The 27690-nt window shown below is 30.5% G+C and overlaps 1 protein-coding gene across 4 annotated transcripts in view; it reads left to right on the top strand.

The window, feature by feature from the left end:
* LOC148612239 (sonic hedgehog protein-like) overlaps positions 1-27306 on the top strand; it is a 57031-nt gene extending 29725 nt beyond the window's left edge. For 3 of the 4 annotated variants that reach the window (XM_088593500.1, XM_088593497.1, XM_088593499.1), the window contains exons 2-4: positions 8541-9384; positions 20371-20632; positions 25512-27306. In XM_088593500.1, the coding sequence (XP_088449626.1) occupies positions 9076-9384; positions 20371-20632; positions 25512-26161 (1221 nt within the window). In that variant the 5' untranslated portion in view covers positions 8541-9075 and the 3' untranslated portion in view covers positions 26162-27306. Of the gene's footprint in view, positions 1-2812; positions 2925-8540; positions 9385-20370; positions 20633-25511 lie in introns of those variants that run through there. The other variant, XM_088593498.1, reaches the window with a different exon arrangement.
* Positions 27307-27690: the final 384 nt, after the last annotated feature.

The raw sequence follows: 27690 nt of genomic DNA, 5'->3' as shown, positions 1-27690 counted from the left end.
GACAAACAGACATGGAAAGCAAACACAACGAAGAACATAAAAAAACTAAAATAATACATACAATGTAACAAAAGTAAATGAACCAGGACTCCACTAAAAACTGGGAGCATGTACCTGGTGCATCGGTAGGGTAAGCCACCTCTGCTTTTCTAGAAACACCCGCCGAGTTGCTCATAAAGGTCAAGTACGGGGTTGACGAAAGAGGAAAGGAAAACTATGACACGTTGAACAAATCAGTTTTTATGATGCAGATGGATACATTGTAACGATCCATGGGTTCATGATGACGACCATAGAACCTCTGTAGTGATGACTTCAATCTTGCACCAAAAACTCTGTTCCAGAAGCCTTATAAAGTATATACAAATGTATAAATTTAAGACTTAAATACCATAAAATGTTATTCCCGTTGTTGCTTGCGGCATTTTGCTAGTCAGTTTCAATAATCATTGACTTTGTACTATATGTTATTCGGCATTGTAAACGTGTATTTAGGCTTGTTGTTTCAATGTTTTAAAACATTGAGTGCTTTTCAAAAAAATGAAGATAAAGTCATGAAATTATAGACATAATTATAATGTTTAAACGTCATATAAGAATTAAAAGGTGAAACTCCATAATAATCACTCAATGATCATTTTGTGCTCCTTCAAAAACTAAAAAAATGCACCTGAAATGAAACGTCCTTTAATCATCGAGGTATGTATTACAGAATATAAGAGATTTATCATTTTAAGTTTCAAGTTACGTTTCGGTACCCTTAAAAATAACTACTGAAAATGTTTATAATATAAGTATATCTCTACTTTTTTCAAGTCTTTGTTTAGTATAAGTTCTATATATTGATCTTTAATTAAAGGCTATATCGTTTTTACCGTATTGTGAAATTTTCATGAGTAATATGTTACTATAGTGGTTGTTTTGATGTCTTTGGGACATTAATTTCTGTAAATATTGCACTAAATAATTGACAAAATATCAACGTGACAGTCTTAGCACAACCATAATATAATCTAAACTTTATTTTATTATCCTTATTCATACACTGTTAGTAAGTTATCGTACCTAACATGTTTTATTTGATTTTTTACCACATATAATGGAAGACTTATAGTGACGAACAGATTTATATGTACATTAGCATTCGAGTAGTGTTTGCATTGAATGTTTACTTAACAGAATACTAGTCGCTGGTTTCCTTAGGAAGGGTGGCTGTAAAATGACCCACACATTTACTTAACATTACTTCTTTTCTATACAATCATCATTCCATTTAAATATTTGGCAAAGAATTACAGTCACATAAAGAATCCTTAGTTCTGTATCGTTTACCTTAAATCAATCATCCGTTTGTAGTACATAGTCAAATAATTGTACATCGATTAGCCCCGATCAGCAATCGTTCATTTTACCCAATTCATTCATTGGTTATCGATGAATTTCGATTAATTTTCTTTCTACGATTGACATAATGTTTTAGTTTTTAAATCTCTTTATTCAAATTTAAACAATAATTGGTCACTGCAGTTGACAAACATTTAGGGACACCGACTAAGAACTCTAATTTGAATAGAGTGTTTTGTCGATAACTAAACATTCGATTGAACCTTTCAATAGTGGAACGATTACAATGTTAACTCTACATAAATTGTTTTCATTTAATTAGCTGATCTAAATCATTAAATTAATTTCATTCTATTGGCCATATTTCCTTTTTAAATATTTCTTATTCTTATTATTGCGAATACATATTGACAATGCTTTATTAGATTAAGATCCAACTTATGTGTGTTTCAAGAGATCATTTTAGGATTTATAGTTTTGCCTTTCACCGTGTGTATCTTCTTCCACTCTAGTGAAAAACGTCTCAAAATTAATTTAAAAAAAAGGAACTTTAAAGGAATTGTTTTACATCTTAACTGCATGTCTGTGTACATATTTTTTTTATCGTAAATCATTATTGAAATTGCTTATTGGTTGGTGTTTTGTTCCTGCTGAGCTGCTTTATATGTTTTGTTCTTTCTATCCTTATTCTAATCATTTTTGTTTTTTGTTTTGTTTTTTGTTTTTGTTTTTGTTTTTGTTTTGTTTTTTTTTTGTTTTTGTTTTTGTTTTTGTTTTTTTTTGTTTTGTAATTGGTTTGTCTGTATTTTCAATTAATCTCTTCTTCCTAACATTAGCCTTACATCTTTTTAGGAATTTTTTACATGCTAAATTTCGAAAAGAATTATTAAATGGACTTTGTATACTTTGCAGGCTGACATATATGTTTTTCTCCTACTGTTAAATGAGTATAATTATGATTGTGGGTGGCTTTTTCTTCGGGATCGACGGTCATTCCATCAACGAATTTTCTGCAAAGAAAATATGGCGACAGTCTCACTGTCGTGCAATGCATAATACCTCGAAACTAGCCAAAATTTTACCGATACAGATCAGAGGTTCACTAATGGAACAGCAGTGTCAGTAAATATTTACAATAAAATCTTATTGACCCTGCTTTTAGACAGACTTGTACAAGAGGAGTTTTTATTTGGTAACTGTATACATTTCTCACTGCAATGTTACTTTTAACAGATTTTATATTAAACATTTTGAAATTCCATATGAAAGAAACGTCATACTGTGTGAAAAATAAAAGTACGCCACGAATTCTTTTCTTCTCTTATTCTTTTTCAAAGAAGGCGTGGTGATAAAGTTTTGGTATCAATTGCCCCGATTAAACACTTGGCCAAATCTTTTAATTGATCAGTGACCGCCAGACAGTTTAACTCTTGTATTTAACAACCCGGGGTAAACTGCTGTACTCTTATCGTTGCTTGATCAAATTTTACCAATACTTGCGGGATTTACCGTTGTAACGGGTAGATCGTGAGAACATTTTTTTGTTTTAAGTTTAAACAAGGGATTTATATGCAGTTAAGGTAGGATTTAGCGATTATCACTTGTTTTCTGATTCTATCTTCTGTTATTTATTACTGTGCGAGTTAAGATCTAGCGTTTTTGTTAGTAGATCCTGTTTGTTGATATAGCATTATCCTATTCCAGCTTTTGTCTTAATTGAAAATAAATTTGATTGTTTTATCTGATTAAAATACCATTTTCTTTAAGCATATTGTTTTACTTTTAAGTTCCCACTTCTCTTTTTAAAGATGACCTCGAGTCTTAATCAGAATCCTTTGTACTTCAATGATAATAAAATTTCAATTAGTTAGGTCTTAAACCAATTTGAGCAATACAGTGATTTTCTGATTGGGTTGAAACTTCTAATTTAAAGTTTATGTTGTTAAAAAAATTCAACTTTTGAAAATTGAAGATTCAAAACGGATAAACAAATCATGCAATGGCTATCTAGATCAATATTGATATAAATCTTTTTTTTTCCTGTTTGAGAAATAATTTTACTAACATAAATCTGGATTGTTTATTTCTCATGGTATCTTTCTTATTTGTAAGAATGAGTGGTAATAGGTATTTTATTGACCGATCATTTGTTTGTCAAAGTAAATTTACGGCTTAATTTCCTGTTATTGAGTGTTAACTTACAGTCTAGGTCACACTTTCGATAAGGTCACTATACTTAGTTTTTCTTAAACTTGGAGTTACATAGATATTATAAATTAGAAAAAATCTTTCTCAAGGTTTACTCAGAAATCATGGGCTACTTCTTTAAATAAACTTATAAGAACATTAACTTCATAGGGCCGTTTTATATCAACAAGAATTAAGCAATAATGTATTAAAACTGTGGAACAATTACTGTTTTGTTTTCAGTAATAGTGTAAAAAGAAATATTTGCACAATACATAGGTTGGTTTAAATAATAAAATAGTAAAAAAAATCTACAGTACAATAATGAGTATTTTAGTTATATCATTTATCTTGTATGTTTTCTTGTTGAAAAGAGCAGCTGTTAGTCATGAATCGAGTTATTTATACGTAGTTGCATTGTTTCAACAGATAAGAAAAGTAAATTTAAAACTAGACGTAGCTACGAAAAAGGACTAGAATATCAAATTTGTGGACACAGGTGATTGATATTTGATTTATTTCACTAGTATGATTTAAGTGCAGATTACGGTGAAGATATATGTAGCCAGATCATAAATAAAGAGCAAATTGTAATTGTCAAAGCCACAAATATTGGTATACTTTGTAGTTTAACAAGTCCCTTTTCTAGCTTTCAAACAATATATGTTCTTTAGTGAAACTAATATTTTAAGGGTATTTGATACATATTCGAAACATGCTATCCTCGTTATCGTAATATCTACTAAATTTGTAAACATGGGTAAACGTGCTTCAACTAATGATAGGCCGTGGTCTTTACTGTAATTATGTCTATTCACATAAACTACAATAATATTACAAAAAAATACACTAAAACACCCGTCTTTTTTAAAACATATCTACAAAACTCAATGGATAAAATTTTGATTTGGTAAAAATCTTTTAAGGATCGATCTGTTAAATATGTCAGATGTATTTTTACTTATTATTTTTCTCTAGTACCTTTCCGCAAAACATTTTCATTTCAAGTATTTATAATATTTGTACACGTTTGGTTGTACAAAATATTATACATAGCAAAATGTGAAAATTTGATAACTGTCAAAATTGAAAATACCAAATATTTCATATATATTTGTTTTTTTTTTAATTCAGTCTTAGTAACATGTCCTATAAAATGACATCTTGTGATATTTTCATCGTATCTATTTGTTGTAGGTAAAATTTATGATGATTTTATTTTCAAAATGAAAAAAAAGGGTTTTATATAATCCTTCCCGGAATATTAATGTTTGTGAATTTGGAATTAAGAATTAGTACTAAATTAAAGACAATTTTTTACTGAGTAATTTTTGCGGGTTTTTTTTTATCAGAAACAACCATTGTTAGTGTGATCTAGACGTATAAGAAACTTCTGGAAGTCTTTGTTCTCGCCAGATTATAGTTATTGCTGAGAAAGTGTAACTCATATTTGATATATACCAAATGATACTTGCATAATCAAGTTTGACGATTTGACATCTTGTCACGTCGATCTTTATCGTAAATATGAACAAAACATGAACGGAACGCAATACTATTGCCCGTCGATGACCCAATGCGCTCCTAAAACCTTTAAAATACTCTATTATTTTTTATTCAAAAGGTGACAGATAATGTTATAGATATGTCACATAAATAATGTAATGAATATAAATCCGTTTACTAGCTAACTATTAGCACTGCAGCTTAATTTGTTCGTGATGTGCAAAGCTTAATGAATAAGGTCGGGTTTAGAGTCAGACTCAATTTCAGAATAAATAAAAATGATTTAAGGGATCAACAAAGCTCTTTCGGACATTTTTTACGGCACTTTTGTTCACCATTATTTCTTTTATTAATTACAATATTTTGATCAACTGTACTGCTGTTTTGTAAATAGTTTCTTACTGCCATTGTGTTATCATATTTTTAGACTTTTTTTCAATGATGCTCTTTTCAACAAAACATTAGTTCTTATTCAAACAAGCAGATCGTCCCATGGCAGAGTCAACGGTTATCCATCTTCAAGACCATGTAATGCCAAAGTTATAGCAGCAGGTCTACATGTACAAATTAAACTTTATAACTAAAAGCAAATTCTTCTCTTCGTTGTTTGAACTGATAAAAAAGCCTATACACCACTTTAAGAAGATAGAATTTATCCAAAAAACATTGATTGCTTATCTAAATTGTCTTTTAATAGCAAGTTCTCCCTGCAACATTCAACGCAAACAAACAAACAAAACTTCAACATAAGGACATTTTATTTGAAAGACTACGCAAGTTTACATGATATTCATCAAATCGGACGGGGACAGAAAACCATCATATAATCATTTTATTTTTTTTTATTTTCTTTAAAAACATTGGCAGGTCCTACGGTGAGTTTCAAGGGTCAGAGGCCCCTTTATATGTTGAAAAATTCGTACATTTTGTGCACAGGTTGAATAAAAATGAGCAAAATATAACCCGGAACACTCTTTTTTTCCAAATCTGTAGATCTGTCACTCAAAAATATCTATGAATAATATATTTCTGCCCAAGTATTTCTGATGACCAGTTCTATAGGCTTCATTATATTTACAATTAAAAAAAGTATATAATGATTCATAAGAGATACAAGTTACTCATTGTTATCAAAGCTCAGCTGATACGTCTGTAGCAAAATCATACTTTGTAGCGGCAACAAACTGTCAAACAATTATACCAACCAACAATAACGAAAGACAGGTGGTTCTTGGTCACTCTTTGTAAAGAGGATAGCTATTAAAGTCTCCACTAAATAATTGGATAGAAATTCAATGGGCTGAAGACGTGATAATTTTCCACTTTGGAAGGTAGAGTTGTTATAATAATCATCAATAAAGGGGCATTATTGTTCTCTAAAAACTGTGATTTTTATCATACTGTTACAGTTTTACCATAAACGTTTAGTCTAACTAGATCTGACCGCGGTCAAGTGGTTACATAGGGCCGTTGGCATTTTAATCTTTTAAGTTCCCGTGATTAAATAGATATAAACTTTAGATGTAATTAATTTGTCGATACCCCCGATTTTTAACACAACCGATCAAATTTATTTTAAATGGTTTTGTTAAATTTCAAACAATAATACTAATTGTTTACTTGATCTTTTAAACTCAATGATATAGTGGCTCACAAAGCACTTCATAGAAATTGCACTAAATACTTTATTTCCGAAGAAACATTTTCAACTAAATTAAAGTCTAGGTAGAAATTACAATTTCTTTTTTGAATTTATTGATATTCATTGTATTTTGACTCATAGTCATATAAAATATAAAAATGAAACAAACTTTGGTTTTTTTTTATTATTTTTTTCCTTAATAATGTTTGTAATCATATGACAAGGTCGTTCCAACTTTTAAAGAACTATTATTTCTTTCCTGTCAACAGCTACAGTAAACACCAGAGGCTTTTTTTGGTTAAATGACAATCCAAATTTCATTTTAAAATAGACGATGACGAAGCCTGTTGTGTGTGAATTTTGTTTTATTACCATATTTTCCAAAACCTTCAACACACGGTTTATGATATTGATTCAGAACTAAGAGACAATCATCACTTTTTCTAGCCGGTCCATGACGAGCCCAATATTGAGTTGCAAATTACCAGACAATGGCCAAATCCGATAATTACATGATAACAATGGCCACTATTGAACTAATTGCTAACGGTTCTGAAAGAAGGAATCCGGAAATTAAGTCTGATTGTTCCGAGATTAATATGAACATTATGCATTATTTTTACGTATAATATAGACGATTTTTCATTTTTCGAAAATAAAAGAAAATATGGTACCATCTTAAGATGATAATTTTTTTTTTCAAATGAGCTGTTTGAGCTCTAAAAAAACATATTTTCATTCTTCGTGACGTGTACCTTACAGCTCTTTTCCGCACCAGGTTTTGTTTAATAAAACTGCAGTAAACCAGTCTTTATTTGTTTTCTGTTTATATATATTTCCATTATTCTATTGAATCGATTTCAGTCAAATTTAAGAATTTATCTCTTTGGGTGTCTGTCACAGAGGAAAGGGGTAAACGTAGTACCATGCATGTTGATTGTGAAATGTTAAACACATTTTCATAAAATTTCGAAACAATGTATAGTATTTGTGCTTATGTTTTTTTTTTTATTTTGTCACGCCGTTTTCTGAGCCTAGCCGTTTTCTATTTTTTCTATTTGTCTTTAGCAACCATTTTGTAAGAAAGAAAAAATAGTAAAAAAATCAAGCCACCACATTTGAATTGGTTTTTATATTAATCCCGTCGTGTAAAGGTAAAAGTAAGTTAACGATAAGTACCAATAAGGTAGTAACCCTATTTCTTTAGAACTCTTTCAAGAAGAAAATAACAGTATAGTCAAAGCATTGAAGTAACAAATTTTAAATATGGACATCTTCTCAGATACGGTTGATATTTTTTCTAATATTATCAAACTATTTTTAAGATTTCTATTCATACATAATGACAACCTTTAGACATTTCAAGAGTAATTTTATCAAATTATTGGGTAGGCCTTTTAACGTGTGTATATTTTGTGCATCATTTCGCAAATTTTAACGTTTTATTAATTTTATATTGATTATATTTCTTAGTTTTATTGAGAAATAATTGTGAACCAAGTTTTACTTGTAAAGTGGTGATAATTGCACCAACGATTGGTAAAAATAACTTGGTTTTATTACTTTTTCCGTAGCAATATTCTCAAATGTTGTCAATCTTAAACACTTGCTTGTAATAAAATTTTGTCCTAAGTGACCAATAAAGAGGGAAATTCTTAATACTCCTCAAGACTATTTTTGTCAATGAACCATACATAACAATAGTCACAAAAAGGAAAAATATATATAATGTTTATCATTTTATCCATAAAAACCGTAAAATCTTACATGCCGATGCACAAAAACTAGTTTAATCGGATTTCATTCTAATAAGTAACATGTCTATCACATAGAGTCAAATCTTTTCTTTTCTTCTTTCCAGGTGTTTACTAAAGGACCAATTTAAGTCAGTACACAGTGGAAGTTATCTGTTGATCTAAACAAAGATCACATCGAATTTGCCACAGTTGAATACGATTTTTTAAAAATAAGTGGGCAGTCTTATATTATATGTACTGTGTTAAACTTGACGTCATGTTTGGAGTGTTAAACCAATCAGAAAGCAGAGGTCCGAACTGAACATTAAGTCAAAAATAATAATGCAAATCGTGTCACATGATGGTCTTTCAAACCGAAAAGTCAAAAACTACGACAGTATCAAAAATAAATCAGTGTACATCATGTTACATAACTGTGAACCAGAGCTGACATCTAAGGTCATTCGAGGGCTTAATATCCAGAAAAGATGGTGTTCGCTATTGTTGACTAATTAGTACTTGTGGATTAGTTTATAATATAATGGTTTGAATTTAATTTTGATAACAATAGAAAAAAATATATTTGTAATGTAGAAATAAATCTTGTGTTTAGAAAAGACAAATAATAGGCTTAAAGCCATCAAAATAAAGACACACGGAATGCTTTCTTATAGGATAACCAACAATATTCTTACAGGATTTTTTGTCTTTCTTTTACTCGTTGATTCCTGTCTTCAATGTGGACCTTCTCGAGGATCCGGCAGTCGAAGACGTCCAAAAATTATGACAGTGTTAGTGTATAAACAACATGTTCCTAATGTCTCAGAAAACACTATTGGTGCAAGTGGAGTTCCAGAGGGAAAAATTACTCGAAACGATGCAAGGTTTAAAGATCTTGTAAAGAATGAGAACCCAAATATCATTTTCAAAGATGAAGAGGGCAATGGTGATGATAGGCTTATGACACAGGTAGATATAACTGCAAAATCAATTTAAAATTTCAGTTGTCAAAGGCATTTTCTTAGTCCAGTTCATAGATTTAATTCTAAAACAGAATATGCAATATTTTTGGCACTTATTTTTTTCAAAAAATATATAAATTTTTGAATAGGAAATGTCTGAAAATTACTATAATTTTCTTTATTCCCTTTGTATTACTTAGATTGTTTATCCTACTTCGCTAGATTTTAGATAGGGCCCTATTGTGTCGCCCTATCCCGAGGATGCTATAAAGCGAATGAGTATACTAATATTAAGACAAATTTAGTCAAAATTATATCAATTTCTAATCGAAAAATTCTAAAATCTAATTTCGTACCATTTGTTTTAGAGATTTCTGTCGTAAGAAATAAAAATGGTTTTGAATACAACGTTAAGTTGTGCAGCCAAAGTCCGACAAAAGAGCATTAACCAACAAAATTTAAATAGCTGCTAATCTTTAATGAGAAGTTAAAGTGATAAGTTTATTTATTTAACTCTGAATACACAGGCTAAAATTTTTGTATTGATTACAGAGTTTATATGTAATTCCAATACAAACACAAATTTTCTAATCTCAGTATATTATAAGTCAATTTACTACAATATCTGATACTTTTAAAAACTTGCTAAAGATATTAGTGCTCAAAACATCAAAAGGAGAATCTAAGTTAGAAAGCTGTTTTGATGAAATATGTCACTTAACCTAATCAAGAATTCTACGAAAACTACAAAACTTGTTGAGTACTTTAAAATCATGATTTAAAATGGCATGATATTCAACAAGCATGAAATGACCAAAGCATTTAAGCCAACAAGATTGTAATGCTGTATTTGATGTTGTTGAATATTTTCTCAAGTCAAAATTCTTATTATTTAAAGAAGGATGGCAAAAAAAACCATATAAAAACATAAATCGCAGTATAATGTTCCACAAAAACGTACTTTAAACATCCTTTTTCTATAACAAAGAACACAAGTAGAACGATGCATAAGTTGACAATTGTTAATTCCATATAAAATTTAATTCAGGAGGTATAAAATTTGTCCTTAATATTCCATTCAAACATGATACGGCTATTCATTTCTCAAATTTTATTCCTTCTTTACAACCGTACCCAGTCATGAGTGCAGACCATTTATACACCAATACAAGACTGCATTGACACATTTAGTACCCTTTCTGATGGTAACTTTATATATGAAGTGTTGATTGCAGGAACAAATTAAATATTCGAAATATTTATAAGAATGAAATATTCAATATGCATACGTTTTATGTTATTATGAAACTATTTATTTTTTTAATTCTAAAATATCATACATAACGGTGATTCCGTCAGTTAAATAATATTTAAACTACAAACGTTAATTTAAGTAAAAACAGTATAGATGAGGTTGCTTACATCCTAACACTGATCAAGATTACTAGGTCAAATGCTGATGCAATTTTTGCTTTTATGTTATCATAACCGTTTTTTTTTAAATAGTAGAAATGAATAAAAAACAGATACACTTTTTAAATTGTTATTAAAATTGAAATGGTCAGTTTCCAGTGTTAACTGGACAGAATCAAAATTCGTATATTAAAAAAAGACCACATCAAAATATGGATAACCATATCATTTAGATAAGATGTTGCTACCATTTTTGGCTTAAACGGACACATTTGATGTAGAGGCAGCATGGTGAAAGATTGTCACCAAAAGACATAGGGTGCAAAATAAGTCAATACAAAATAATTACTACACATAATATTCCAGATAGAAGTTCGATCGTAGAAAACGGTATCGTTAAAGTATTTGATTTAGCACAACTCTATCAATAATGTAATTACGACACCGTAAAATAGTCTGATATTACGGTTAGATTTGTATTTTACTACAGTCCTTAGGCCACTGTATAATCACCGCTGAAGTAAACATCATTTAAGTACCATTCTGTGTAAGAATCTGTCAGTGGGTGGCACATCATTTTTATTAAAATGGTCTTTTTGCCTCAATTTTTCCAATACATCTAGGAAACCACCGAAAATGATGTAGATATTTTTTACTGCATATATGGTGAAAAAGTGCATTTCAACTAAATTTGACCTTACAATATCTTAAAAAGGCAAGCGTTGCAAACGTTTTGGTGGTTATTTCTAGAGGTTATGAGGTGTAAATACTTAGATAATGCAATTTGTTTTCTTCATGTGCCACACTTAATTCTCATTATGCCTGATTCTTAGACAGAGAAGTACATAAATTGATTTCTTAATTGATAGTAAAGGCGATGTATATAAACATCTGAAACAGTTGTGTATTGGCCATTTTATTTAGTATGTATCCATTTGTTTGAAGGATGCTTATCTTGGTTCAAAAATGGTGTTAGAAAGGTTTTTTCTATACTTTTGATTCTATTAGAATATTTTGGTATAATCATAAACCTCTGCTTTTTACTCATTAATTGTCAATAATTTGAATGTTGTTGCTTTTCAAATCAAATATTTTAAAGTGGAGTATGTGTCTGTCTTTTTAAGCAAAACTCTTGACGCAAACCAAAACATTTTTTTCGGTACCAACGGACATTCGACATATATATAAAACTCCTGCTGATATTAATTATTAGATTAATATAATGTACAATGGTGAATTACGTGCGACATTGAAGTCTTATCATATCTTAACATATCAATATATTTGTTTCCTCCATGTACCGATACACAAAATACTCAATTCCAATCATGCAGTAGAGTGGAAATAGAATTGTTTAGATCGTTGAGCTTCAAGATGATTTAAGGAGGTAGACCTACGGTAAGGGACACAACTCTTAAAATAATTGGAACGTTTGTATTCACCATTTTACAACAATCTCATGTAAGCATCAAAATAACTTGGACTGATTTCATTCTGTTTCAAATGAAAGCTTGAAAGGCTTTTGTGAAATTGAATATTATATAAACATATCACTGATTTCAAGAGTTATATCCCTTACCCTAGGGCTACACCTTAAGATGAGAAGTTTTATAAATAGGGATTCTTTTTTTTTTTAATATATAAATTATTATGAAATTTTCACAAGTTGGGTCTGCTTCTTCAGATATGGCTTCGACTAAGTATTTTATAAAGAACACTGATAGTTTAAATTTTTTTTTTTTTTTTAGAGTTAAGGAACTTTCTTGTATTTTGTTGATCTATATAGATTATTCTAGTGTTATGTATACTCAGATGGATATCAAGTTTAATTGCAAATGTGTAAGTTTAACATATAACCTTATTCTGAAAAAAAGAAATTAATTTCAGCTGAAACTGCAGTTGATTTCACCAGTATTTTGCTATTAAATCTTGCAAAGCAAAAGAAACAAAGTCATGTTTTTATTTTCTATATATTCGAAGTCACATTCTTAAATTCCATTGAATATATGAAGCGGAAGTCGCTATCCTTATCCTTTTCGCTTTTCTTTCATTTCCTGAACTAAAAAACGTGACTCGAAATGCAAACGCTAAGAGACCACGAGGATAACATTATAAAAATAGATACAAAAACAATAAATAAAAATAAAAAGATGGTAATATACAGACAAGGTCAACTGCGGCTCTGGAGAGTAATATGGGAGCATATACCAGGCGTATCTATCATTAAAAAATATTTTTACATTTGTGTCAGAAGTGATTAAAACACTGTTTAGCTGCAATATTTCTCCTAGTGACAGTAACTGGACTGTTATCACTGCACCTCTACATAAACGTTTGAAAGACTCTTTTGAAGTCTGCTATTCTTTCATTTCTCAATCTGTTTGTACGTTTGTTTGTCGAAATAAGCTACTTATTTCACTCAAGAAAATCTGTTTCAAGAGTTTGCTTACATAATCATTTAAACTTTGGCTTAATTTATGAAGAAGTGTACTTCATATAGTAGACGCATACTTTAGCAACTATTTTGTGAGAAAGGAAAAATAGTAAAAACATCAAGCCACCATACTTGAACTTGGTTTTTATATTAATCCCGTCGTGTCCCGGTAACGTTGCCATTGACGCGGTATGCGGGCGTCGTTAATGAATACATTTGAACACGGTGACATGTTTTTCCCTACTCGAAACAAGAATTGAAATTCTATTTCTGAATTTATTTGGTAAATCAAGAGTTAGGAGAGATACTTGTAGCAGAAATGGTGTATCAACCAAAAATGTTATATTTACCTTTCATGGTTACTTATATGGTTATTTATAATACTTACTATTTTTCAACTCTAACAACTTTTTATTAATGGAAAAGTAGCAGTATCAAACGTACAAATATGGGGGAATTCTAGTACAAGACCGGGTGAAAACTTTTTGAAAAGAATAGGTTGTACATATGCATATTTAGGATTAAGGGTTAGTCATACAAATCTCCATAATAAAGATAACAAGTATATACCCTTAATTCAATTTGAGTATTCCCCTTTTTTATGGCTTAAAAGCTTCAAATATTGCCAAACATTCCAAAGCATCGATAGAAAATGACAATCCATATACATCAAGTCAAAATACATGGCCGAAATGTGAAAAAAATGAAGCAGTATTACACTTTGTTTGATATAAGAATAGATTTGAAGTAGAAATGCACTATCTCTGTCAGTACTAGAAGACACCACTACAGGAGTGTCATGCATTTGAGTGCGGAAGATTATAAACTTCAAAGTCTATCTTGCCCCTGTATTTTTCTGCATCATTTGATATGTACTCTAGTACTATTAAACAAACATTTGCATACATTTGAACAATTAACTTATGTATTGAAATATCAAAATAACCTATGTACAGATCAATTCAGATGGGATTTCAGATAAACAAGATGAAATATACCGTTTTATTTATCCTTATTGATGAATGATAGCTTTTTCTGTAGTTCAATTCAGGTTGATAAAATGTTTAACAGGGCTTATCCTGATGAATGGACATTTTGACTTTATTAGGTTAACACTCAAAAAACTTTAAAAGATTTAAGGATAGAAAAGATGCCTAAATCATTACATAAACAGGTTTAAAGCAGCTAAAATAACGGCTGTTGAAGTATTAAAGCTGTTAAGTGTATGAGGCTGGTTTTGAAATATTCATTTTTTTTTTCGTGGTTTCTATCTTATATCTAGCTTTTGTTTAGAGATTTTTAGGAATTTTGTTGTAAAAATACATACTGCTGTTTAAACCAAACCACTTTTGGGCATGTGTTCGGGTATTGATAAAAAGTGACTTTAAAAGTGATTTTTATATAGACAGTTTTGTTTTTAATCATTATTCAAGGTGGTTCAATCAGAATTCAATGTACTTATCTTCTATCTGACTGTATTGGATTTTAATACTTTACTATATATAAGTGTATTTTTGTATTTATATGATTATTTTTGCAATTTTTTTTTAATAATGACCAGAATAAAAGGGGTCAAGAACGGCCAAATTGTTCGTAAAAGCAAAATATATAAAAAAAAAAATATCACACATATTCATAAACAGTTTCAGAATTGACTTTGATCAATTGCCATTAGAGTAACAAGCAATTGTTCATATACAGAATATTGGATATAATATTTTTATATCAAATTCGCAATATTGTTCATTTGATTATAGTGATATATAAGTTAAATTGTTCCTATATCATTATTCTCTCAGTACAATATTCTAATTTTAATAAGGCGTAGTTTTCATACCCAAATAGATCCCAACAATTTATCACCTTTCAATACAATTCAGTAGATATAATCGATTTTAGTTTACCCATGATAATGATAGCCGTCGATACACTAAATGTATGTTTCTCAGTTTTTCTGAAGTAATCAAGACCTGATTGACCGATTTAGAATATCCGTCTCCAATACGACAAACTACTTTTATCTATCATCGAGTTAATCCTTTCATTCCGATTTGTCAACTTTCTTTTCATCTGTGGCAACATCCCTCAGCAACTGCGTGTAGAGTTTTCATATCAAATCTCATACGTTATGAGAGAGCTTGCCCTAACTACCGCTCTAGACTTCTTACAATTAAGCTTTTGGTACAGGGTTATGTTGCTTCAAGATTAAATCCACAGATACTACAGAAGTTTTATGGTCGTCATCATTAGCTCGTTCATCTTTACGGTGTATTCATTTGCACCATGAAAAACCGAATTGTTCACCGTGTCATAGTTTTCCTTTCTCAATTCGTCTTCCCCGGACATTTTTGATGAGCAGCTTGGTGGGTGTTTTTAGAAATACTGAGAACGGATGTCTTACTGGTGCACCTTGCCCATGCTTCTAGTTTTTAGTGAAGTCCGAGTTGCTCATTTACTTTTGTTACTTTGTACGTGCCATTTTGATTATTTCATGTTCTTTGTTGTATGTGTCTGTTTTATCTATCTAGTCTTTATCCCTGGATTGCATTCTTTTGTTTTCAGCTAGAATCTTGCTCCACTTGATGACTTTCACTGGATTTGACCTTCAACAAGCACAACTGCGGGTGTCAAAAAATAAACTGGATCTATTCATCCTTCTAGGGAAAGCACTCGAGTTACATACCCCTTACTCCAATTTAAGAGGTGTGATATTATTTTTATCCATTGTACTTTTCAGTTTTTTTTTTCAGTTGTGCAGATTGTTTTGCTTCTGGGGTTCCCGGCATTGTTTTGTCCAAGGAGTCCCCTCGTTTGTTTGTTTGTTTGTTTGTTTTTCGGTCATACAACTACGTCAACAAAAATAATACAAGGTTAGATAATGTGGTCAAATCGAACTCATTTCAGAAATACTTTTGTGTTTCATTTAATGTCTCAATGACATTATCATTAGACCTGTAGGAGCATATTGGGAAAGGGTCAACTTCAACTGACGACGACAATTCTGAAGATTTTGATTAACTCTTGCTACGGTACCTACTTAAATAGTCCACACAAAACTGAACGTGATGTTTATACCAAATTTTAACTTAAAATTTTTACAACCACATTAAAAATTCTTTTAACTTAAACAGTGTCGGGATGTCAAGTTGACACAACGTGAAATTGACAATATTTCCATTACTTTCATCTTTTATGAGAAGGTAGATAAGTATTTAATTTGTCATATGATAAGGGTGCATTCTTTTACTTCAACCGTTTTAACAGTAAATAGTTAAATAATTATTTTTTTCAAAACAATAGTCAGACTGTCGGTGACTATGGCAAACTCATCTTCAAGTCCGAAATATCTGTAATCTTGCATATATATTCTAATACAGGATGGTGTAGTATTTTATGCTGATATTTTTTTTATTTGATGGTCAGGATAGACATATTGATTTAAACGATAACTATGATATCTTGTGACCGTGAATGTCATTGAAGAAAAGTTTAGTTCAAATTGTACATTTTCTTCATTTTAAATGCAGAATTTTAGAATTCGGAATTGTAGTAAAGTTGTGATGTTCTTTATGATTTAAGTTATCTATTTTAAAATATTTCAATTAACACCAATTTCAAGTTGCTTCATAGAAAGTGGTGGATAGGTTCAGCAGCCATATCCTTTCATATCGGTTTATACTAGTAGTATTGGTCAGTATTTGTAGGACAATTTTAGAACTTGTACAATATTTCCACAAAAAAACGGAAAATAGAAAACTATTTATTATGATTTTAATATGACACTGAAAGTTATTAGTTGAAATTCTAATTCTTCTATTACTATAGTAGAGAGCAGCTACATCATCTATAAAGTGATTGGTTAATCATTAGAAGAAAAGACACAATGTAGTAAAATATTCATGCGATAAGACGAGCATACATATTGAAAATATTCGATCGCGTTTTTCCGGTGTCATTTTAAGGAGGTAGACCTAGGGTAAGGGACATAACTCTTGAAATCAGTGATATGTTTGTATCATATTCAATTCATCAAAGCCTTTCAAGCTTTCCTTTAAAACAGAATGAAATCAGTCCAAGTTACTTTGATGATTACATTAGATTGATGTAAAATGTTGGATACAAACATTCCAATGATTTGTAAGAGTTGTGTCCCTCACCCTAGATCTACCTCCCTTAATATATCACTTTGTTTAAAACAAGTTATCACTCCCATCTGGTCTTAAATCTACAAGCAATTCTTAATAAACCCTATAAATGAGCAGCGTATGTTGAAATTAATATTCAAGTAAAGTTTGTTTTACGGTATTAAATTATTTACAAATATCTAAATTTAAAGTTTAGCTAACTAGAATAAATATTTGATTTTTCAGTGGTTCACTCCTTAGTAATGTGTGCTGAGTTTTATATATGTTTACTGTGCGTCTGAAGAAGTCTGAATGAAAGGGAAAATGCATGATTAGACTAACAATAAAACACCATTCCAGTAGATTTTAAGTGGTGGTTTTATGTAGTCCAGCAAACTGTAATCATAGGGACAAAGAATTGATCTTTATCACCTAAGGGCTTGAAACATTTTGAAGCTCAGCTTATATTCTAAAACATTTATAGGACCGTGTTATTCGATTGGAGAGCTTTTAGCCTTGTAAATAACTTTTTGTAAGGGTACTTATCGTTATTTTGATGTGAAAAGGTAATTCATATTGCTTCTCAATTAGTTGGCCAAAATACATAATGCATGGGGTTAGTTCCAAATTATTTGTTATAAATATCATCAACATGATCATAGGTGAAAAAAAATATTGAAAGTTCAAATGTACTGATAAGTTTTGCAAGGTTAAATGTTTTAATATTTCACAAGCATCAAAATGAGAATAAGAAAGACGCTTTGAGGCACTGGCGAACAGAAAGCAGATGAAAAAGAGTCTAAAATAATAATTAATTTACCTTTCTGCTACAACTTCGTGGGTCAATGTGTACACACTGTTTCTCGTATATGGACCAATTTACTTATATCAACCTTTTTTTCTTTGATTTTCTTTTAAAATTTCACATTATGATATGTTTGCATAAATATGAAGTTGGATAAAAAGAGTTCAATAAGTATATACATTTAATTTTGCAACGAATTTGCAAAATTGAAATCTTGGTTGGATGCCATTCGAGTGATCTAACATTTGTTCATTATTCTAGGCATTAATCTGTTTTGCATTAATGGTTTTATATTTTGTATGTATACCTCTTTGTGTTCATTTGTCTGTTTTTTTTTTGTTTTTTTTTTGTTTTTTTGTTTTGTTTTTTTTTTAATATTTATCATTTTAAAAAATGAGAAGAATTGTTGTAATTGTGTCAGATACTTTATTGGCAAATTGATATCATGAAAGACTTCGATTCTGTCAAAACCAGTATCTCCTACAAATGATTTGATATTGCATATTGTGCGATAACCTGGCCTTTATGAAATATAACAAAGCCGCGTCAGTTTTACTGTTTAGGTTACACATTTAAATATTTTTATTTCTGCATTTAACATTTTAAAGATAAAACAAAACGCTACATTAAAAAAAAAACAAAATTTACAGTTTTTGGGAATTTATTTAATTCATGAATAAAGACTACCATAGCATAAGATGGTATTTTATCATTCTTATATAGTTTGCAACTCTATAAGATAATTGTCCTTGACCATGTATGTACGCGAGGCTGTCGTAAAGACAATACAGCGAGGCTAATATCTTTGATTCCTTGTTTTGATAACACTAGGATAAGAATCACACCGCGGTATATAAAGATAATTCTCTTTAATACCAACCTGTAATTAAATCTAATAAAAGAGAACACAGGCCTCGATTTAGGGTGATATTTTCTCCATTAACTATGATCCATCTGGTCAAAATGCCATTGTTTCCTTGGTAAGAAGGTATTTTGTAATGGATAAGATAGTAGGGTTTATGTATCTGACTTTCGTTTAGCTGCTTTTGACTCATCACCTTTACTGTTTCTCTCATATTGCTTTTCAACGTTATATATTTTACAGAAATAAATTAACCAAATATCTAGAAAGGAAGTATTTGATTTACACTGATACTTCAATTTTTTTCCTTTTAATGAAGAAAAACCGGCATGGTAGTTTACATTTATAGCATATAACAATTATCTTGAGAAAAAGTACAAACTATTCAAGCTCGTTCTAAGATGGATTTTATGTTAGCCTTATTAATAGGGGTTTAAGTCTGTGTATTTTGGAGCAAGTGACTATCAGTGACGTCACAAAGATCAAAGACAGGACTATATATCTAGCTTATCATAAAACCGATAATATTGGTGTCAAATGTAAGTTAAAACTGCTTAACAACTGTTTCTTAAGATTGTTGTTCAGTTTTGACTTTGAAAGTAGGTGAGAAAAGCTTCACGTCTTATTTAATTTAGAAAAATACTGATAAGTGTGAACGGCTAGACTAGAAAATATTTTATCTTTCACCATGTTTGGAAAACTATACTTTGTAAAACCGCTGTATATTAAAGGTACAAACGTCTTCTGTGCTTATCAGAATTGAAGTGGATAACGTTTCATTTAAGAAACATATCAAAGAAAAATATCTTACAATACTAGTAAAAACATCTTAAACAATGGCAAAGTGTTGATTATATTAAGTAGTAGTCTTTGTAAGAATCATGCAAATTCTATAATATGTGATACACCCAAAAAGGCTACACATTTTCTTTTTGTTATTAAGTTGCTTTATAGGTCTATATGATGAAATGTATAAGTATTCATCCCAATCTGTCTGCTCTTATGTCCGAATCCACAGTGAAAATCCAACAGTTTCTATTGTATTTTGGTGTCATCTCCCTTAATTTTGAATTCTACAGTGCAATCAAATTAATTTTGATCTCCTACGAACACAGGTTATATGAAAAGATATATGTTTATTTCTGTTTACTACAACATTTTAAACAAAATATAAAAAAAAATATAAAAATTGGGGCTTTCGAACCATGAATGACATTTTGCATGATTCTGACCTAGAGTGATACTTAATATCCCCCAAATTGAACAGGTGGCCAATGACAAAAACCAAATTATACTTGCTTGTTTTTTTTTCCTTATTAATATATGTGTACTACTCCTCAGTATCCTGTTTTCAGAGAACCAAAGACAAATTGCAAGCCCTGGCTGTCTCCGTGATGAACCAGTGGCCAGGGGTAAAACTAAGAGTGACTGAGGCATGGGACGAGGATAATAATCATGCTAAAGACTCATTGCATTACGAAGGAAGAGCTGTAGATATAACAACAAGCGATAGGGATCGAGCAAAATATGGGATGTTGGCACGTTTAGCAGTAGAAGCGGGCTTTGATTGGGTTTATTACGAATCACGAGGACATATACATTGCTCTGTAAAATCAGGTAGGTTACAATATTAAGGCAAACGATCAGATGCAGAAGCAATCTTTTTTTTCGTTTTAATATATAATCAAATTGTCAAACATAATATTGAACAGAATAATTTCCATTTCGTCTGGTTACTTCCAATAAAAATCGTACAGTCAGTTCTCACAGACGGCAAATGGTTAAAATGAATATCCATACAATTCAGGTGTCTGACATGTAAGGCTGCTTACATCCGCTGGGTTTAGTTTGTTCATCATTAGGTAACATACAATGATTATTTTGCTATAAATTTCACACTTTCTTTTTATTTTCAGACTTTTTGTCCAAATGATCAAATAACTATATATTTTTTTTTCATTAACTTCACATCTAGACGCTGTAAAACATAATTAGTCCTATTATTAGTATTTGACAAGCGTCAGACAAGGATGTCCTTTTGATACCTTAAATAAATGTTATCGCTGTGGATGTGTTAATTGATTTGAATTCTTCACGTTTTTATTGTACCTGCGTTTAATGACAGTAATTGTGATCTTTGAAGCTAATTATTTGACGTTGTTATTCAATTCTTTTAGTATCAGCTTTCATCCATCTGTTTTGTAAGTTTCGAATGGTACTCCTTAACAAGCCTTACAATACCTTTCATGAAAGTTCACCCTAAATTAGATTACTAACGAATTATGTATCCAATGGTGTGAGGGTTTCCTCGTCATTCATTGAAGATCCATGAGCTGACATTTTTCATTCTCGTGGGGTCGGAGTCTCTTTGACAAAATCACCATATGTATTCTTCATATAATATTACATCACGATTTGTTTCCATCATAAAACAATTTGTTTCAGGTTTTTGTAATATCGATAACTAAGAATGTATGTTAACATTGACCCACAATCATTTAAATTCAAAATAAATTATACATATAAACAAGCAATAAATGCCAGACCTAATTTTTGAAACATAATTGAAATTGTCATTTATAGATGACCAAAATTTACCGATTTCATGGTCTTATAATTTTAAAGACTGAACATGGACGGACTACACCCACTACCATCTACAATATCACACAGAGACAATTATGACGATACTATCATATGCGTCGACCAAAAACTATCGATAATTCATAAAGATAGCTTTTATTTGAAATTAATAAAGGAAATCATAGTCTCATATGAAGTAGGTCAGTTTAGTCCTATTGAAGTTTTATGAATGAAAAGCTAAAAAAAAAGTAGACATAGGCAATTCTGTTTGATTAAAGAGTAATAAAAACACCTTTCAGTCTAGAGGCTATTTCAAGCAAGAGTCATGGTTAAAGTCGAACAGAATTTTTGTTCCTGGCAGGTGTCATTACTTTTCTGTATTGTTTTTATTCAAGCGTCTTATATCTTTCTGTGTGTTTAATACAAAATTACCTATCTTAAATAAATATTGCCAAATTTGATATGCTTTACACGTGTTTCAAGGAATAACCATGTTTCAGCAAAACTAGAATTTAAACATAGGTAGTTTGCGAAACAGGATTGTAAATAAGTACTCAAAATCAACAAAATCTAAATAGGAAGCAAACAGTACCGATTTCAGTGATTATTGATTTTTAATTTGGTGATATTGAAAGTTTTTTTTTGGAGGTCGCTGATAACTTAAATACTTGTGGTTTTGTCATCTTTTCCTCTTTCGTCTAACTCGGACTTGACTTTCTATGAGTAACTCGGCGGTTGTTTCTAGAAAAGCAGAGGACGCTTACTCTACCGGTGCACCTGGTCCATGCTCCCAGTTTTTAGTGGAGTCCGAGTGGCTCATTTGCCTTTTTTTACCTTGTATGTATTGTTTTAGTTACTTAATGGTCTTTGTTGAGTATGTCTGTTTTCCATGTTTGGTCTTTGTCCCTGGATTGCTTTCTTTTGATTTCCGCTAGAACCAAGGTTCCCTTGATTACTATTTCCTGAGAGAAAATTAAAAAGACTTTAAAATACTGCACACGTATAAGAAATAAAATAATCTTACTTAACATTTTTAAACCTTATTCTCCGTATTCAAGTTTCGTTTCTTTCTGGTTAAACTTTGAATTTTTGAACTACTTTACCGTAGACAATGTGCACGAAACAACCTTCATAAGCCAGTTATCGGCAGACTGTGTGCAATCATTCAGAAGACAACATCCATGTTATGGTGTCTCGACCTGAGTTAATCTAACAGGAAATAAAGCTACTGAATAGAAATTATTGTAACCATATTGTTTGAATAACGGTAGTAGTTTTCTCCATCAAGGCTATGGTGAACTATGTGGCGTTTAATTTATACAATGCAACATGTCACATAACAGACAAACCAGATCTGAGCAACGTAAAATTGTACCTTCAAAGCTAGTCGTAGTAAGATTAGTTGGTGTGTAAACAATAGGATTATATTCATTGATCCTACTTTCCTTTGTTTTCATTGTTGGGCTAACATCATTACATAATCATGGTTAGTTTCATGTTATTTCTGCATATGTTGTAATAATATTCTTATAAACTGGTTTTCATTGAGAATGGTTTATTCAAACATGTAATCCCATTTGAAAGTATGTTTTAATCTAAATATCGATGTAGTTGCCCTCAGTGAACTGTTTTGTACATATTTTGAATAGAACTTTGAGCAAAGCCACGATTGATAAATTGTTCATAAAATTGGAATTGAAAATCCATTTCCAAATAGAACACATACCAAATATAATGGAGAGATGGAATATAAGTGTATTGTTTTGAAGGTTGACTTTCGTTTTAAAGATGGAAGAACTATGATGTAACTCTTGGAAATCAGAAATTTCCTGCTTTTGACCAGAAAATAAATTGTAGTAGTAAGCTAACATACACACAGTAAAGATATGTCCTCGTCTTCTTTAAGTAGTACTCCAGCTAAGAATCATGCAAAATGTGATTCATGGGTGAAAACCCTACATATATTTATTTTTGATATTTTGTTTGAAATGCCATAGTAAACAGAAATCAACAGTCGGAATTTCATATAAACCGTGCTCTTAGGAGATGAAAATTATATAGAATGTGGATGTTGATAAAATTTAAAATTGGAATCGGGATTATGCATTTCTTTCTTAACTTTAATTTAGAGAAAAAAATAAAGATTTAAGACATGGTAAATACGTTTAATCTTGGAATTAGATTTATGTGTGGTGTGGGATGAAATGCAAGGGTACCCACAATGGGGGGGAATAGTTAATATGGGATGCTTTGAGAAAGGGCTATTTTAAAAACTAAAGATTGTCATTTAAAAATGGTTTGTGGTAGGTAATAAGATTATTTCCCTGTACAACTACAATTGAAGCACTTATAGGGTATGTTTGGGGGAAAAGGGTTTCTATGTCTTCTGCAAATGTGTGGATTTGGGTTTTTAACTTATGTGGGAATAGATTGAGAAAAAAATGCCCCGCTGCAACATAAATTGCGATTCATTTACCTACTAATAAATGTTCTCAATGTCTAATTCTTCCATAGACAATTTTTTAAAAATATTTTATATCTGAGAATTTGAAGATTATTTTACAAGATTATTAATGCAAACTTGAATGATACAAGACTTAATAAAACTATATAATTATCATAAATCATATTATAAATTATATTATAAATTCTGTTTTGCAAATTCTTCTCTTTGTTATTTGATATAATATAAATATTAAAAAGGCATTAAACCTTTCCTTTTTAAGATGTATCAACAAAATTTTAACCATAATTGGGCTAACAATATTTTTTATGCACAGTCAACATGACAGTGCAAACAAACCCTTTAAAATACTTCAAATTGAGCATGATTTGTACATAGCTATGCTTGTTAAAAGCAATTCAAGTACGGGCCAATTTTATCCAAACATTGCAAAAAATAGTGACATAACACGCTGATAAAGACCCATAGTTTGAAGTGTTTTAAGTGTAACTTTATCTAAGATGACCAGCATATCACAATGAAATAGCACTTTTTTTGTTTCAAACTATGTTAAAAATTCTTATTAGATGGTGCACAAATGATATGAATGAATGAAATATGTTAACATTTTAGCGGAAGTTCAATTTCACAGTCTTATCTGTGCTATAATAAGTTTGTCCTTTTGGTAATAAAAATGTCAAGGTTTCTATCACGGCTTTCCGTAGCGCAAGGGTTTCACCGATTTTCTTACATGGGGCATCTAATTTTCCTCATCTAAAAGTTCTGTTTGGGGTCATTACTGGCATAATGGTATTTAGAATATTCTTACTAGAATTCAGTGCATCAGTCAAATCTGTGTAAATGAAAACTTCCATTTCGTGATCTGATCAACACTAGAAACCCTTTGCTAATAAGCCTAAAAATATGTTTCATGCAATATCTTACTTATTTGGCATGTTTTAAGAAAAAAATAATCTTTATGCATATCATCCATTGAAATCGTACAAAACACATTCCTGAAAATTTAAGGGGGTAGACCTAAGGTAGGGGACACAACTCATACAAATCAATGGAACGTTTGTATTCAGGCTCTTTATATCAGTCTCATGTAAGCATTAAAGCAACTTGAATTGATTTCATTCTTTTTCAAATGAAAGCTTGAAATTGAATATGATACAAACGCATAAATGATTTATGTTCTTTGTTGTGTATGTCTGATTTCCATGTCTGGTCTTTGTCCCTGAGATTACATTCTTTTGATTACCGCTATAACCGTGGTTCCCTTGATTACTCTTTCAAGTGTTATGTCCCTTACTCAAGGTCTACCTCCTTAAGGTAAATGAACTAAGGTTCAAGATTGTGGTTTAAAAAAAACAAATATGTATTACACAGAATGGACTATAATGTTTCATTATTATTGACAATCATCTTGCTCACCGCATGTAATTTTATATGCTTTTATAATTTCAGAATCATCTGCTGCCAATAATATAGGTGGATGTTTCAGCAGCGAATCGACGGTGCTAACAGAAACGAGAGGGCATGTTCGGATGAAAGATTTAAAAATAGGAGAGCGGGTGCTAAGCAAAACCGAAGATGGAAACCCAATTTTTAGTGAAGTTTTTATGTTTCTCGATAAAAAAGCCAATAAGCCAGCTATCTTCATTCTAATTGAGACTGAAGATCGTCGCTTACTTGAAATTACCGACAAACATTTAATTTATGTATCAAATACTAACAAAACCGAGGACTATGTATCGGTTTTCGCAGAAAATATTAAAGTCGGGCAATACGTTCTTGTCAGTAACAAAGAAAACAAATTCACATCCTCGAGAGTACTTTCATTAAAGAAAATGACATTGTATGGTGTATATGCTCCCTTGACGACAGAGGGCAGCATTGTTGTAAATGGTGTCGTCACTTCCTGTTATGGTATCATAAACAATGAATTTATTGCGCATGCGGCATTTTCGCCAGCTCGAGCTGTGCATTGGTTACTCCAATACATATCAATTCCACTCGCAATAGAAAGTAACTCTGATGGAGTGCACTGGTATGCAGACATACTTTATAGTTTAGGAACATTTATTTTTGACGACAGTGTCCTTTACAAAGTATGAGTTGTATATTTTGTTCAAATATTTTGTGATAACTTATTTTTGAAATATTCGTTTCTAGTGAAGAGAGATACGTGTAAAATGAAGATGTGAAAATGTGTTTTAAGTTAATTTATTGCTTCAAGGTGCCTGTCCAAATGTTTCATGTGCTGTGTGAAAATTGTCAACTACAAATAAGTTCTTACGTGTATTTATTGTGTGTTCCGTCGTTACAAATTGAAATCGGATGCTACGAAATAATAATTTAAATACTTTGTTAATTAATGTTTAAATTCTTTACATACAATAATATGCTCGTGTATGTCATTACTTAAAAACCAAAAAAAACTGCCATAACATCTTTGCGCATTAATTTTCTCCTTTCGTTAAAGGAAATATATGGGGAAATAGACATGTTGAGGAACTTGTTTGTAGTTTCCAACCATCTCTTTGTTAAGTTTTTGTTGTACAAAATGTTGTTTAAAGGTTGAAAATTTGTACATATTTAATTGTTTATATTCTGTATATGGTTATTGCTTATAACTGCAAATAATTTAGGAGAATTATTGCAAATATGTTACAGAATCCTTATTTTTGGCTTCATATGTTATTTAGGTAAGTGTAAAGTTGTGAAAATTGGGGCTAAAAGAAGCTTTGTTGCGAAAAGAAATTACTGTGCTTGAATGCATTGTTTTCGATGGGTATATATATCAAAATATGTTGGCCAGTATAACAACTCTTTTAATGTGTCATTTCTTATTTATATCCGAATGATATAAAAATAGAGAAACGTAGACACTATATCCACTTTTCACTTAACACTTTTCACTTTACTTTGGCCTAATTTAAAAGGGCTTTAAGGATAAATTAGCAAAAATATATTTTTGACCTAGCTTTGGAAATCTTCTTGTGTTCAATTAAATGTATTTTTAAGAAAGGTGATCTAATTCATACATATATCATAAACCATTTCTTAGACTTGATAAAGTATTGATAAAAAAAAGATCACTGGGCATATGGGCTTTGTGATTTGAAAAATAAATATTTTCATATTTGATAAGAAATTAAGAAATTCTATTCGCCCTCTCTCGTTTTGATTGAATGATGCTTCTTTAAATATAAAACAGGATATTTGTAATCTTAAAGAGATACTTCATTCTTATGACATTTTCCCATTTTATGTGCAGTTCTTGAAATATTGATATTGAATAATCTTCAAATGATTTTGCTTTGAAATTCTGAGAGGCTATCGATGAAAATAGCATACGGAATGAATTGTTCAATTGATATTAACTACTGTCAATTATTATTGTTTTATCTCAAAGCATTTTAATTTTTGAAATGACACAGAACGCCACTGCCAATTCTGTCTTATTTGTACAATATGCAATTACTTTAAATTTTCTCTTTTTCATGTAAACATTCCTGGAATTTTGAATTTTATAACATATTCTACTCATTAGAGTAATTATCCTATTTTTTTTCCATTCAGCGTTTTAAAGTGGACCAATCGTATTCGGTACATTTTTTCATCCATTTATGCTTTTAAAAAA

Source organism: Perna viridis, chromosome 7 (assembly GCF_037379345.1).
Source record: "Perna viridis isolate PV_CMFRI_1.1 ecotype Kerala chromosome 7, ASM3737934v1, whole genome shotgun sequence".
NCBI classification, from domain to species: Eukaryota; Metazoa; Mollusca; class Bivalvia; order Mytilida; family Mytilidae; genus Perna; species Perna viridis.
The sequence above is the reverse complement of the archived record's forward strand: the minus strand, read 5'-3'. Positions and strand labels throughout refer to the sequence as shown.